This window comes from Trichechus manatus, unplaced genomic scaffold, assembly GCF_000243295.1.
Source record: "Trichechus manatus latirostris isolate Lorelei unplaced genomic scaffold, TriManLat1.0 scaffold00054, whole genome shotgun sequence".
NCBI classification, from domain to species: Eukaryota; Metazoa; Chordata; class Mammalia; order Sirenia; family Trichechidae; genus Trichechus; species Trichechus manatus.
Window position 1 is genome coordinate 15,936,817 of NW_004443990.1, and position 13,558 is coordinate 15,950,374.

Consider the following 13,558-nt stretch of genomic DNA (forward strand, 5'->3'; position numbering starts at 1 on the left):
CAATGGTCTGATCCCATTGTGCATAAGATTGTCATGACTCCAGGGCTGACTCAATGGCAGCTAACAACATGTGCCAGACAGGAAATACGCTAAGTGCTGGTAATATTTAGGTCTAGCCGCTTTTTCATAACTGTCTGTTGCCATTTTAACTTTCATTCCTGCTGTGTGCTTTGAGTCTGGGATCATCTCAGGCTCTCAGTAAGAATGCCAAGGAATTAGAGAAACCCTCTTAGTCCCAATATAGGGCTCAAGTCAACTATTCCTTTACTTCTTGGTGTTCTCAGAGTTTGCTTATAAATTAAACTTAAAAATATAATGACATTTAGGGCAAGTGGGTAGGTGCTTATAATCTTTACTAGGAACGAAAAGGGTTGAATTAATTTAGAATTTTGTTGCTAATAGTTAGTGTCTTTTGATATTTTATCACATTGCTCCTACTGTGGGGAACACATCCTAGCATAGCCTCTTTTCTCTACTTTTTTGCCTTATCTGGGCTATCAGGCTCTTAAACTATTCCTTGATATCGCTGTCAAAGACACAGAATACTGAGCAAAGTCAAATGTGGTATGATCCCACTAAGGAAATGAGTCTCAGAGTGTGCTCCTCCGACCCACAGCATTGGCATCTGTAGACTTCTTAGAAATGGAGATGCACAAACTATGTATGATCTACTGAATCCACATCTCTGGGAATGGGGCCCAGGAAATTGTTTTTAACAAGCTCTCTAGGTGATTCTTACTTCACGTTAAAGTGTGAGAACCTCTCTAAGGTGATAGCGTGTATCTTTCTGGCATAGATGATGACAGTATTAGTAAAGGAGGGTCTTGTTTATCGTAAAAAATTGTTTGCTTAAAGCTGTGCTACCTGTTTGACAGAAACTGTTATAGCCACAATGTTGTGCTTTACTTTTTATTTTGAAGAAGGTCAAAATTACAAAAATACCAAGACACTAATATAATCAATATATATACCCATCACTGCATTTAACAATTGTAAAATTCTCCTTTTTATTTTTTTGCTGGAGTATTTTAAGTTACAGACATCATGACGTTTGACCCTAAGTTCTCTGACAAAATTAATTATTCCCTAATATTTTTCTAGCACCCAGTCCATATTTATGTTTTTTCAGTTGTCTTAAAAATGTCGTTTGCAGCTAGTGTGTTCAAATCAGAATCAATCAAGGATTATGAATTGAATTTGGTTTGTTAGGCCTCTTAAGTCTCTCTTAATCTAGAACAACCCATCCCTTTTTTTCCCCACAGTAAGTATTTAATGTAGTAGGTTCTAGGCACTGTTGCTTGCCATAAAATAAAAGAATTAGTTAAGGAGTTAAATCCAAAACTACAGTAGTAGTTCAGAAAAGGCATGAGGCATGGTAGATGGGAGTAGTCAAAAGAAGCTTAATATGGGAGAGTGACCATTGAGTTGAACAAAGAGAGCAGAGGTTAAAATTTGTAATTCCTTTAACTCCTGAATTTGCACTAGACTTTTTAGCTGTGGTTTGGAGGGTGCTAATGTCACTCATGAAAGTAATTGTCTTTTGTTTTACAGTGGGCAAATCAAACTAGCAGATTTTGGACTTGCTCGACTCTATAACTCTGAAGAAAGGTAAGGCATTCATCAAAATTATATATGGAAAATGGGAAAGAATTCTTTTTATTCTTGGATATTCTAGCAAGTTGCAATACCTGTCAGAGTTCCCTGATGATCTGAATGTGTTACCACTTAGGTTTTACACAATAAATTCTATTTAAATGATTGAATCAGCCCTTGGTTGAAACATGTCAACCCAAATTGGAATGGAGGTTCGTTCTTCATCTCTTATTTCTGTCCAGTTTATTTTGAACTATTATGTTGCTATGGAGCTGTTTTTAACAGTCCCATCTTTAATTGGCAGCTATTTCTATTTTCAGGAATAGAAACTCTAGTGTATAAGTTTTATACAAATATTTTTAATTGGGAGCTGTTGTATATTTAGGTCATGGTGGTTTTTTGCATTGCAGTCGCCCTTACACGAACAAAGTCATCACTCTGTGGTACCGACCTCCAGAACTCCTGTTGGGAGAGGAGCGTTATACACCAGCCATAGATGTTTGGAGCTGTGGGTAAGGGTCTCTTAACTTTTTCGTTTGTCTGTAGGTCATATATTGTTACATGTTTTCTGTTTTCTCTCCACATGGTCTTTTTGCAGCTCTTGTTTAAGTTCAAAAGGATGAGGGTAAACTTTTGGCCAGATTTCAGAGAAGTTTGCTGAATATTTCTTAATATCAGAGACATGCTTTTTCTTTTTTTGACATTTCCCCAGTTGTTTTTTGGAGGAGGGAGGACACTTTGTTTGAGTTGGTATTCAAATAATTTCAAATAAGGTCCAGAGATTGTTAGTGATTGATAATGTCTCAAGTCTTTTCATCTATAGGCCTTTTTCCATCTATAGATTACCCCTCCATATCTCTTATTTTCGTTTTCCTTACAATTTATAAGGGTAATTTGTCCTATAGTTTCCCACAGTCTGGATTTTACTGGTTGCATTCCCATGGTGCTTTTTTAAAAGCAGGGTTCTCTACTCCCTTTTATTTTCTCTAAATTGTAGATGGATTCAAGTTTGATTCCCAACTCCTCACCCACCCCAAAGCTAGTTTACAGGTGGTTTGAGTACTTCTAACAGAAGTTATATAATCAGTGTTATGTCAGGGTTGGAGATTGGGGGCAATGAGAGCCTCTACTCAGAGTAAACCAAAAACCAAACCCATTACTGTCAAGTCAATTCCAACTCATAGCAACCCTATAGGACAGAGTAGAACTGCCCCATAGGGTTTCCAAGGAGTGGCTGGTGGATTCGAACTGACAACCTTTTGGTTAGCAGCCAAGCTCTTAACCACTGTGCCACCAGGGCCCCCTACTCAGAGTACAGACATTAAATGAGTGCACTGTCTGTAGAGAATTTAAGAACAGTAATACAAGCCACTACAAATTAGTCTGCTTTGTATTATCACCATGTGCAGGTAGTTCTAAATAATGTCAGTGATAAAACATTCATCCTCATCAGGGCGATTTACACACACACACACACCACTCACATCACTGTACATAATATGTAGTTGTCTTGTTTTGAGACATTATAAGCCGCTGATGCTCATTGCCCAGATCAATGAATTCATTTGTTTGTTTTATAATGGCCATATTCTAATTATATCATTCCTTCCTGGAATAATTGTATAAAGATAGATAACTTCTCGTCTATTTGACTAAACCCTAGGTACAAATTATGTAGGAAAGGTAGGATAAAGATTCTTTAATTTTATTTACCAGTTTTCAAGATAATGAGGTTTCCTAGCATCCTCCAGAGATGACCAGTGAGAGTTTTGTTTTTCATTTTTTAGTTTCATTATGAGCTCATGGATTTAAATATATTTGATGTGTTATAATTCATTGTGGTTATTATTCTTTTACTCAAATTGTTCAATCTTTGGCTAGTGGGAACTTATTCAAATTAATCCTTGAGTCTTTTTGACACACCCATAGTAGTTTTTGATAGCCTTTCTTGTTTGATGAGATTCTAATTAAGCTCATTCTGTTTATTTCTTACCCTAGACCTGGAATCAGCCATTTCTCCAAGGAGCCTAGGTTCCTTTTAGTGGAAAATGATATTTAGAGACCACAGTTTGGATGTTGGGGCACAGACTTTTAAATGGGCCATGTTAGTAAATTATTTCTTATGTTGTATGATTTATGCACACACACTGTCCTTGACCTCCATGCTTTATGATTCAGACATACATACTTCCCAGTGGAGCATATCACTTTTCCCCGTTCTTTCCCTCCTCTATTAACGTCAGTCTTTAAAAGGAGCATTGTGGGAGTTTTATTTCAAAATTCAGAAGGGTGAAGGAGACAGAGCATAATTTCTGTGGTAGCCTACCCAAATCAAATGAAGCTTTAGTTAAATTTTAGTGACTCAAGCTGGGTGTGTTTGTGTTCTGGACTATTTGCTTTAACAGTATTAGCATTTAAATTGTCACAACTAGGCTTTAAAATTAACACCCCATTAAGATGCATGGGGAAGGTTCATAGCCCTATTGGTACTATTATTTCAGTCTGTGCAACCTGCCACTTAAGTGCAGTATCAAAGTGTTGATTACATAATGAAGACGCTTTCCCTACCAAAGAGCTTTAAACTGAAATAAAAGAAAACACAAAACATGATTGGAAATGAAAACTGCAGAAGATTAGGCTTTCTTTAAAGCTCATTAACTCATTGAGTTGAGATTTTGCTTGACTTTTCATAATTAGCTTACTACCTTGGTGATCTATGAAGACCTTTACAGAGAACTATCGGAGCAGTTTAGTTTGCAAATCAGAGGAGAAACTAGAAAGACTAGTACAACAAATTGTACCTAGTGTCTGAAAATCCAGCTTTTTTTCTGCTTCTTACATAACCAGCTGTGACAATATTTGGAACTTGATTTGGCAGTTAGTTTGGGAGACAGAATTAAATTTACTTTTCCATCTCTAAATCAGGTTTGAGAGAATATTGGAAGTTCAAATTTAGCGTTTGTCATTTGAGGTTAATAAATGCAGTCTACATAATAAGAAGGTACTAATTACTTAAAAATTTAGGGTTTTTCCTAAAATTTAGTCAAGCTAAAGAATTTCAAAGTAAATCTATATACTTTGGTTTTGTGAATACTTCCAAGTAAATCTCATTTCAAAGGACAGGCCAAAGCAGAGATTCTTTGTCCTTTTTTATTTTTCTTTCCCCACTTTTTAAAAAATGAAATATTTCAGGCATACAAAAAAGTATGCAGTATTCATATAAGATTTTCCTTTATTTTAAACTTCTTATGAAATAACTTTAAGCTTACAGAAAAGTTGCAAGAGTAGTACAATGAAGTTTGATACAGCCTTTATGCAAATTCACTAAATTTTCTCAACCATTTTATTGAGGTATACAATAAACTGCTTATGCTTAAAATGTACAATTTGATAAATTTTGACATATATATACCGGTGCCCCTTTGTAATCTCTCTCTCACCCACACGCCACCTTCCCAGGCAACTGTTATTATGCTTTTGTCACTATAGATTAATTTCCATTTTCTAGAATTTTATATAAATGGAATCATAGTATGTATAGTATGTTTCCTCTGATATCTTTCACTCAGCATAATTAGAGATTCATTCATGTCAGATGCACTAATTTTTAAACATCTTACCACGTTTGCTTTATCATTCTTTCTCTACATACATACATATACACATATATAAAAAATATTAGATAACATATGTACATACAATAAAATGTGTATATATATACATATATGTATATATGTGTATGTATACATGTATGTGTATATTTATATATATATGTATGTATATATACATACACATGTATGTATATACACAGCACATCACATGTTTTTTCCAGAACTATTTGAAAGTAGTTGCATATATCATGTCCTTTTAATATTTGATATATATTACATAAGATCAAAGATACTCTCTTATATAACCACAGTACAGTTATCAAATTCAGGAAATTTAACATCAGTACACTATTTTGATGTAATACAGTATTTTAATTTATATTTCATATTCTAGTTTCATCAGTACCCTAATAATGTCTCATAAACAACCCCTCGCCACCTAATGCAGGATCCAGTTCAGAATCATGAATTACATTTAGTTGTCATTCTCTTTAGTCTTCTTTAATCTGAAACAGTTCCTCAGCTTTTCTTTATCTTTCATGACAGATTCTTTTTTAAGACTACAGACCAGTTACTACATACAGTGTCACTCAGGTTGAGTTTATCTGACATTTTCTCATGATTAGATTCAAGTTATATATTTTTGACAGGAATACTATATAAGTGAGTGATGTTATGTTCCTCTCAGAGTATCACATCTGTACTTAAATGGAAGAGTCTGTTTTCCTCTTATTGATTATGTTAATTTTGGTCACTTGGTTAAGGTATTGTCATATTTTTCGCCACTAAATAATTAGTAGTTTTCTTTTGTAATAAGTTATTTGTGGGGAGATACTTTGAGGCTGTGTAAGTATGTCTGTGTAGCTTTGAAAGAACTTTTCAAAATGGCAGAAGTATTTGGAAAGCCTATTGAAAACTGATCCTTGACTACAGTAAACTGTTTTCTTTGCAAATAAAATGTCCAAAGGGCTGTAGTGTAGTATACATTCTACAGACCAGATGAATGAAAAACTAAAAAAATTACAGAGCATCCTTGAAATGTGGGTCTTTTTAGTCTTTAGTTATTTCCTTGATTTGCAATAGAATTGATGGAAAAGAAAGACTATTGACTCTCTCTGCTTATAGAGTCAAAGATTTGACTGGCAAATTTCAACCTTTTATATTGTCTGTTTTCACTGCAGTAAATGTTTTCTTTTACAAAACTCAGACACTGCATTTTTGGGCTAATTTACAATATCGTATATCAGATGCAGCCCAATAAACTATAAAAGTTTATTGAGACACACTTTAAATAGGCTATAAGGATTTCTTTCCTGACCCCTCAATTTTATTCTTTCTAGATGCATCCTCGGGGAATTGTTCACAAAGAAGCCTATTTTTCAAGCCAATCTGGAACTGGCTCAGCTAGAACTGATCAGGTACAGCTGTGCTTATGCTATGGGTGCCCAGGTGTGATGGGTAATCTCATCCTCTAATTTATAACACTTTTTAGTCATTCTTCTAAATGATTTTATGCTCCTTATGTCCAAGTAAGTTTCTCTTCTATTCAGGATTACCATATACTTTTCACAGGCTATATGCATAAAGGAATTATATTCCATAAAAATTTTAGGTCTTATCTTGCATATTTTTTATTAGTTCTTCATATGAAAATACGCCATTTTCAAGGTGGTTGTTCCATTTTGGGTTAAATTAAGATTAAATTTATTCAGCAAACATTTATTAAGTCTGCTATGTAACAGATTCCTTTCTCTGTTAAACTTTAGGATTCAGAGATAAATAAGATAGGTCCCTGCCTTCGAAGAACTCCAAGTTCAGTAAGAGAACACAGCATTAAATAGATAATTTTAAAATAGAACCTATAATAGAGGATTTAGGGGAAAGGTCTAGAGTTGGAATGGAATTTAGGGTGTTTTTTCTTTCCCCAGTAAGATTAAAGAAAAGACTACAACAGGCTAGTGTAGACATTTTTTAAAGGTGATAAATAACTGCAGTAAACTCTCAGTTATCCATCAAAATTCCAGTCTTAGGCTGTGGTCTCTGTAGGGATTTTATAGAACCCACTCAGTCATTTGACAGCTGTTGTATAAATTAATACTAACTGAACAAAACAAAATTGATAATGAAGACCTACTCAGGGGATTAAAAACATATTTTATAAAATCAAATATGTGAATCATTTTGTATCTTTGTAGTAGTATTTTTTCTTCACTATCTTCGTTAACCAGTTCCTTCTGTCCTATTCGTTTTGTTCTTAAACAGTGAGGTCTTAGTTTACCTTTCTGCATGCCCCCTAATGTAATAAGCAAAGATTCCCAGACCTCAGGAGGTAATAATTTCTGCTTCTAGAACCTCCAGAATCCATAATGCTGACTCACTGACTCCCTTGCTCTTGCTTTTTACTTTGTTTGCAGTCGACTCTGTGGTAGCCCTTGTCCAGCTGTGTGGCCTGATGTTATCAAGCTGCCCTACTTCAACACCATGAAACCAAAGAAGCAATATAGGAGGCGTCTACGAGAAGAATTCTCTTTGTAAGTTTGGCAGTTGTACATCTGGTTTCTATATATAGCTGGTATTAGGAAACAGTGTATAAGTTTTCTTATAGACCTTTTGCTCTTCCCAAGACAGAAAGATAATGGACTTGCTAGATTGATTTTTCCTACCTGAATTGTAGTATTTCCTAAATCCCATGTGGGAGTAAATCTGCTTGCGTGCGTTAGCCAACTCTCAACTTCCTTTCCACACTTTTACATGAAGCTGGAAGTTCATAGACCTTTTGACGTAAGGTTACAAGTTTGAGAACTGTGAGGTTATTGTGAACTTGTCCTTTCTCTGTTCCTTTCCACAGCATTCCTTCAGCAGCACTTGATTTATTGGACCACATGCTGACACTAGATCCTAGTAAGCGTTGCACAGCCGAACAGACCCTACAGAGTGACTTCCTTAAAGATGTCGAGCTCAGCAAAATGGCTCCTCCAGAGTAAGTGCTGGTGGCCATGTAGTGACCCTAAAACTGCCCCTAGACCTCAGGAGACGAAAATTCAAAATAATAGATTTTTTAAAGGTGCCGCAAATGGCTGAGTAAATCCTAAATGGAGAGGTGTCCTTCAGTATTGTGGTTGATAAGGAGATTTGGTTTATTGTTTTAAATAGATTTAGCTATGACATTTGTTCTAATTTGATTCAAACTGTCTTCTTTTGTTCCTGGATTCCCAGCATACTGCCCTATACAACATCTTTGAAAGTATTCCTTCTAGTTTTTGTTTAACCATTCCATCTGATTGACTTCCCTTATGTCTGTGTGACCATTATATCCCATACTTGCAAGGATAGTCCTAATTTTAAATAGTTTGCATCATTGTCAGGTCCTGTGTCCTAAATTTTGATGTAGACAATATGATCTTTGAACCTGTCTCTCTTTCATCAAGATCTTACGAATATCCTGAATTCTACAGGATTTCCAGAGCCTCTACACTTTCATTCCACATTCTGGCAAATAAAAAGTCTGCAAGATTTTGAATTTTATTGCTGACAGTGTTACAGCTTTCATGTCAGATTTTTGGGGGCATTTTCTTATCTTTAGAAAGGCTGTGTGTCTTTAGAAGATAGATGGGATGTTTGTACATAAGTAGGTAGTAACTACAAACTGCTCCAGAGAAATGTCCAAACTGATTTATTGCACTAGAATTTTGATACATTGAATGTGGCTTGAAATACATAAGCTTTTTACTAAAATTTGTGAACTCTTGTTATAGAAAGATTTTTGCAGTAGTAATCTATTGAAATAAGATTTGGCCTACTTGGACTGTTTCCATTATTGAGTAGAAAGAAGAAAGAACTAGATTTTGGTCCTCACAGACCAGATAACACAAATTGATTTTATATAGAGGTGACTTAATACATTTATGTGGTTCTAAGATTTAAACGACTACCATTCTGCTTTCCTAGACTTTTTGTAGATATTAACAGGCCAATCATCTCCGTCCTCCTGTTTATTCCCAATTGAAACTTAACCAATAAAGTTCTCCATTATTCTTGTAATGCCAAGCAAGAACAGTTATGAGATTTAAATATTTGACTGGAATATGGGAGTTTTGTATAGCAAGTATATCTCTGGTACTAGCAAGATTTTCATTTCTTACTCTAGAAATCTTTTGGACTTTTATTTCCTCAGATTACCATCTGCCATGATTCCTTTTACATTGCTACTATCTATTTACTAACTTTTCTAGTTATTTTAATCTTTTTTTTTCCCCATTTTTTCCCCTGTTCTTTGCCTCCCCATTTTATTCCCTTGTTTCCCCCATTCACTCACTTCATTGAACCACATTCCCATATACATTTCCCCTTTGCTTTGTCTTTTTCCAGCCTCCCCCACTGGCAGGATTGCCATGAATTGTGGAGCAAGAAGAGGCGACGGCAGCGACAAAGTGGTATTGTGGTGGAAGAGCCACCTCCTTCCAAAGCCCCTCGAAAAGAAACTACCTCAGGGACAAGTGCTGAGCCTGTGAAGAACAGCAGCCCAGCACCACCACCTCAGCCTGCTCCTAGCAAGGTGGAGCCTGGGGCTGGGGATGCAGTAGGTCAGTGCTGGGATGGGCCTTTGTGCTTTTATGAGCATATTTTGGCAGGTTTTGAAGGTCAGATGCAAGGAGAGAGATTGAGAGTCTGTGTGTGTGTATCTGTTTTTATCTGGTGAATTGTAAGTAAAGAGGTCAGTGTCCTCATTATGAGGAGAAGAGAGAGAGAAACTAAATTTTGTACATACAGTCCAGGAAAATCTACAATAGATCATTTTCCTTTCTGGAAATAGAGAAGACTATATCTCAATTAGATATGTGGCATAAATCGATGAATTAGGTGAGCCAAACTTAAAAGTTCATTCACCCATGGCTCTCTAACACATATAATTTGGAGCCTTGTTTATGTCAGTTGGATTTGATGGGACTTTTTTAGAATCTGATCATATTAAGTCACAGTTGCTAAATGTAGTTAGTTTCATAGACTGTTATTTGATCTATATACATCAAAAATGTTTAATAATGAACTAATTAACAAAGTAGTTCTCCTGTGATACCAACAGTTTTTCTGAGCTATAGATAATTCTTTTCTTGGCTCACTTTCCCCTCCCTGTCCACCTATAACAGTGGTTCCCAATGCTGGCTGCACATTAGAGTCATCTAGGAAGCTTTAAAAACAAATAATCACCCCCAAACAATTGCCAGATCTTTAGGGATGGGACCTAGGGCAACTGAATTTTAAAATCTCTCCTGGTAGTTCTGATGTATAGTAAGTGTTGAAAATCACTGACCTTGAAGAATACAGATAAAATCACCTTTACACACAGTGCAGAGATATTTTAGTCCCTATAGTTTTAAGCGAAAGTGTAGAGAATAACAACCTGTGTCGTGACAAACTAAGGTCTGAAAAAAGACATTCAAAATGAACTTGATTCTTTAGATATTATAAGTTGTTACTGCCAGTTGAAGAAGGGAAAGACCCTTGCCCTACTTCATCCTCTTATGTTAGCTCCACTGTCTCTCCACAGGCCTTGGTGACATCACACAGCAGCTGAATCAAAGTGAATTGGCAGTGTTATTGAACCTGCTACAGAGCCAAACCGACCTTAGCATCCCTCAAATGGCACAGCTGCTTAACATCCACTCCAACCCAGAGATGCAGCAGCAGCTGGAGGCCCTGAACCAATCCATCAGTGCCCTGACGGAAGCCACTTCCCAGCAGCAGGACTCAGAGCCAGTGGCCCCAGAGGAGTCTTTGAAAGAGGCATCTCCTGCCCCAGTGGTCCAGCCTTCAATAGAACAGACAACCCCTGAAATCTCAAGCACACCAGCTGACATGCAGAATATGTTGGCAGTTCTCTTGAGCCAGCTGATGAAAACCCAGGAGCCAGCAGGCAGCCTGGAGGAAAACAACGGTGACAAGAACAGTGGGCCACAGGGGCCCCGAAGAACTCCCACAATGTCACAGGAGGAGGCAGCAGGTAAACAGACCGGTCATGAATCTCATTGAGCTCAGGTGCTGTTGATCCTCTTAAAAATCTCTTTATATAACATTTTCTTTTTTCACTTCAATGGCCTTGGTTTCAGTTTTTCTGTAACCTAGTCTGCGGGAGAACATAGCACCAGTGGTGTATTTCTTCTTTTATCTAAGTCTCAAAGTTTCTCAAAGCACCTTACATACACTGATTGGTTTTCCACTTCCTAGGAGGTAGGTAAGTAAAACCCTTGTGTTCTAACCAAGGAAACCACAACCGTAACTAATGATGCATCTTGAAGCACTGTGTGTGTGGTGCTAGTACTGGCACTTGAAAATCTGCCTTCCAAACAAACAATTATCAGATTGTACTTCTTTATGTCTAGTGTAGTGGATACTAGATACCAGAGTTTTACCTGGAAGTCAAGAGAACACTAATAAAATACTATTCTTAATCTCTTGGAGAATAATTTGGGAATATTTCTAAAAAGATAATATCATAATTTTCTTGCCAAAAAGTAATAGTATATAAAAACGATTTCTTTAAATCTGTGTTCCTGAAAGAGACAACTGAATGGATCCTATATCAGGAAGTTAACATTACATAAAGAAAAAATAGTCTAAAAAAAAGGAATACATTATGCTCTGATCTCACATGACCACAGCATGCAATTTATTTGAGGGAAAAGAAGTCTAAACTGTCTAATCAATTCTGATTCACAGTCTGTTTCCAAATGTTTACTTATCTGAAAGTGTTTTCAACTCCTTGGAAATTTTCACTGTCCATGAAGACCCCATGAATTGGGGAATGAGAAGCGATACAAGGGCCGATGAAATACACTAACCTTCAACTTTAGAGTCCTGCATTCACATTTCGTATGGGATGATGTAGAAAGAATATGCATTATTTCCATTGGTATAGGGTCAAACACATAAGCTATTTTTCAAATGCTTAGCTTTTTAGAACTGTAAGATAACAAATAAAATTAACCTCCTTATTTTACAAATGGGAAACTATAATTCAGTGTGTTTAAATAAGCCTGCCTGTGGTCTCACTGCTGATTATTGGCAGAGGCAGAACTAGAACTTGTGTACTCGTGTTTCTTAATTCACTTTGCTACTCTGTCATGCTGGTTCCAGTTATTTTTAAGAAACTCCAGGACATGAAATAACCGAGATGCTAATCTAGAATTAAAGCAGGCCTCTTTATGTCTTCTCTCTCACCCCCCACACCCTGCCCCCCACAAAAAAATTCAGCTCTAATCAAAGTATCTGAAAGAAGTAGTTCAAAATAAATATCACAGTGATTGAAAGAAATTCACCCAATAATACAGCCAACAAGCTATTGGCAAAATGGTGAAATTGAACTAAAATTAAGGCCTGGCCAGTGGCCAGAAATTGTTGAATTTGTTTTTCAGAGGCGTGTGTAAAAACGCCACTCTTTTAATTATTGCAGTCACCACTGGATTACCCAGTTGGTGCCTCTACTGTATCTCCCCATCTTGTTTCCCCCCTGCAGCCTGTTTTTTGGCCATTTCACTGTTAAGTAGCACTTCCACCAGAGGGCAGACTGGATAAGCCAGAAAAGGTGAAAGCCTGTTGATTCTGGCTACTGTCTAGCTACTCGGAACTTGTTTTGAAAGGGTGGTGGTTGATATCCAATGAATCGAATGAAGTTAAGTTGTTTGTACATTTCGTTAATACCTCCCTCCATTAGTAGAGACTATTAAGGATTGGCAATATTGTTAACACCTTAAATCTTATGACAGTATAATTTGTAAAAATGTGATCTTTATTTTTAATTTAAGAAGTTTTGTTAGCCTTGCTTTAATGTTCTTTACAATCCATTTGCTCTCCTACTTGGGAAAAGAGTTTCATCTTCTTATATATGTGAAAGAACTTGAAAAGGTGATTTGAGCTTAAGAATTGATTCTGTTGAAACATAATTAGGCTATTTGCATAAAAGGCAAACTTTAAATATGAAAAGTGGTATAGCTGGAAGAATATAAGTTTAGAGTTACCCACTTTTGCAGTTATGTATTTTTAAGTTGTTTGCCCTCAGTATTAAAAAAAAACTGATGTTCCAAAAATATTTTTTTAATAACTAGTACTGTGATGTTTAGATATGTAGTGTTGATAGCAAAAGGTTTTGAAATCTGTAGGTGTTTTTGTAATACAGTTAGCCCTTCTTTTTCTTAAGATGTCTACTTTCTAAGTTGTAGATTTTCTACAACGAATGTTTTTGTCCTTAAACTCATTTTCCTCTGCCAGCTAGTCAGCCAGCCAGTCAACAAGTAACTTAGATAGGTGTTATGTATAGAGTGATCAACTGGTTCCGGGATTTCCCAGTTTTAAAACTT

At 36.2% G+C, this 13,558-nt stretch overlaps 1 protein-coding gene across 3 annotated transcripts in view; it reads left to right on the plus strand.

The window, feature by feature from the left end:
• Positions 1 to 13,558, plus strand: part of CDK12 (cyclin dependent kinase 12) — a 57,266-nt gene that overhangs the window by 21,366 nt on the left and 22,342 nt on the right. For all 3 annotated transcript variants that reach the window (XR_002824368.1, XM_004378026.2, XM_023732816.1), the window contains exons 7-13: positions 1,552 to 1,608; positions 2,004 to 2,105; positions 6,545 to 6,622; positions 7,619 to 7,735; positions 8,053 to 8,184; positions 9,573 to 9,787; positions 10,753 to 11,205. Coding sequence is in view for 2 of the 3 variants with exons in the window: in XM_004378026.2 (XP_004378083.1) it covers positions 1,552 to 1,608; positions 2,004 to 2,105; positions 6,545 to 6,622; positions 7,619 to 7,735; positions 8,053 to 8,184; positions 9,573 to 9,787; positions 10,753 to 11,205 (1,154 nt within the window). In the remaining variant the exon portion in view is untranslated. The remainder of the gene's footprint in view (positions 1 to 1,551; positions 1,609 to 2,003; positions 2,106 to 6,544; positions 6,623 to 7,618; positions 7,736 to 8,052; positions 8,185 to 9,572; positions 9,788 to 10,752; positions 11,206 to 13,558) is intronic.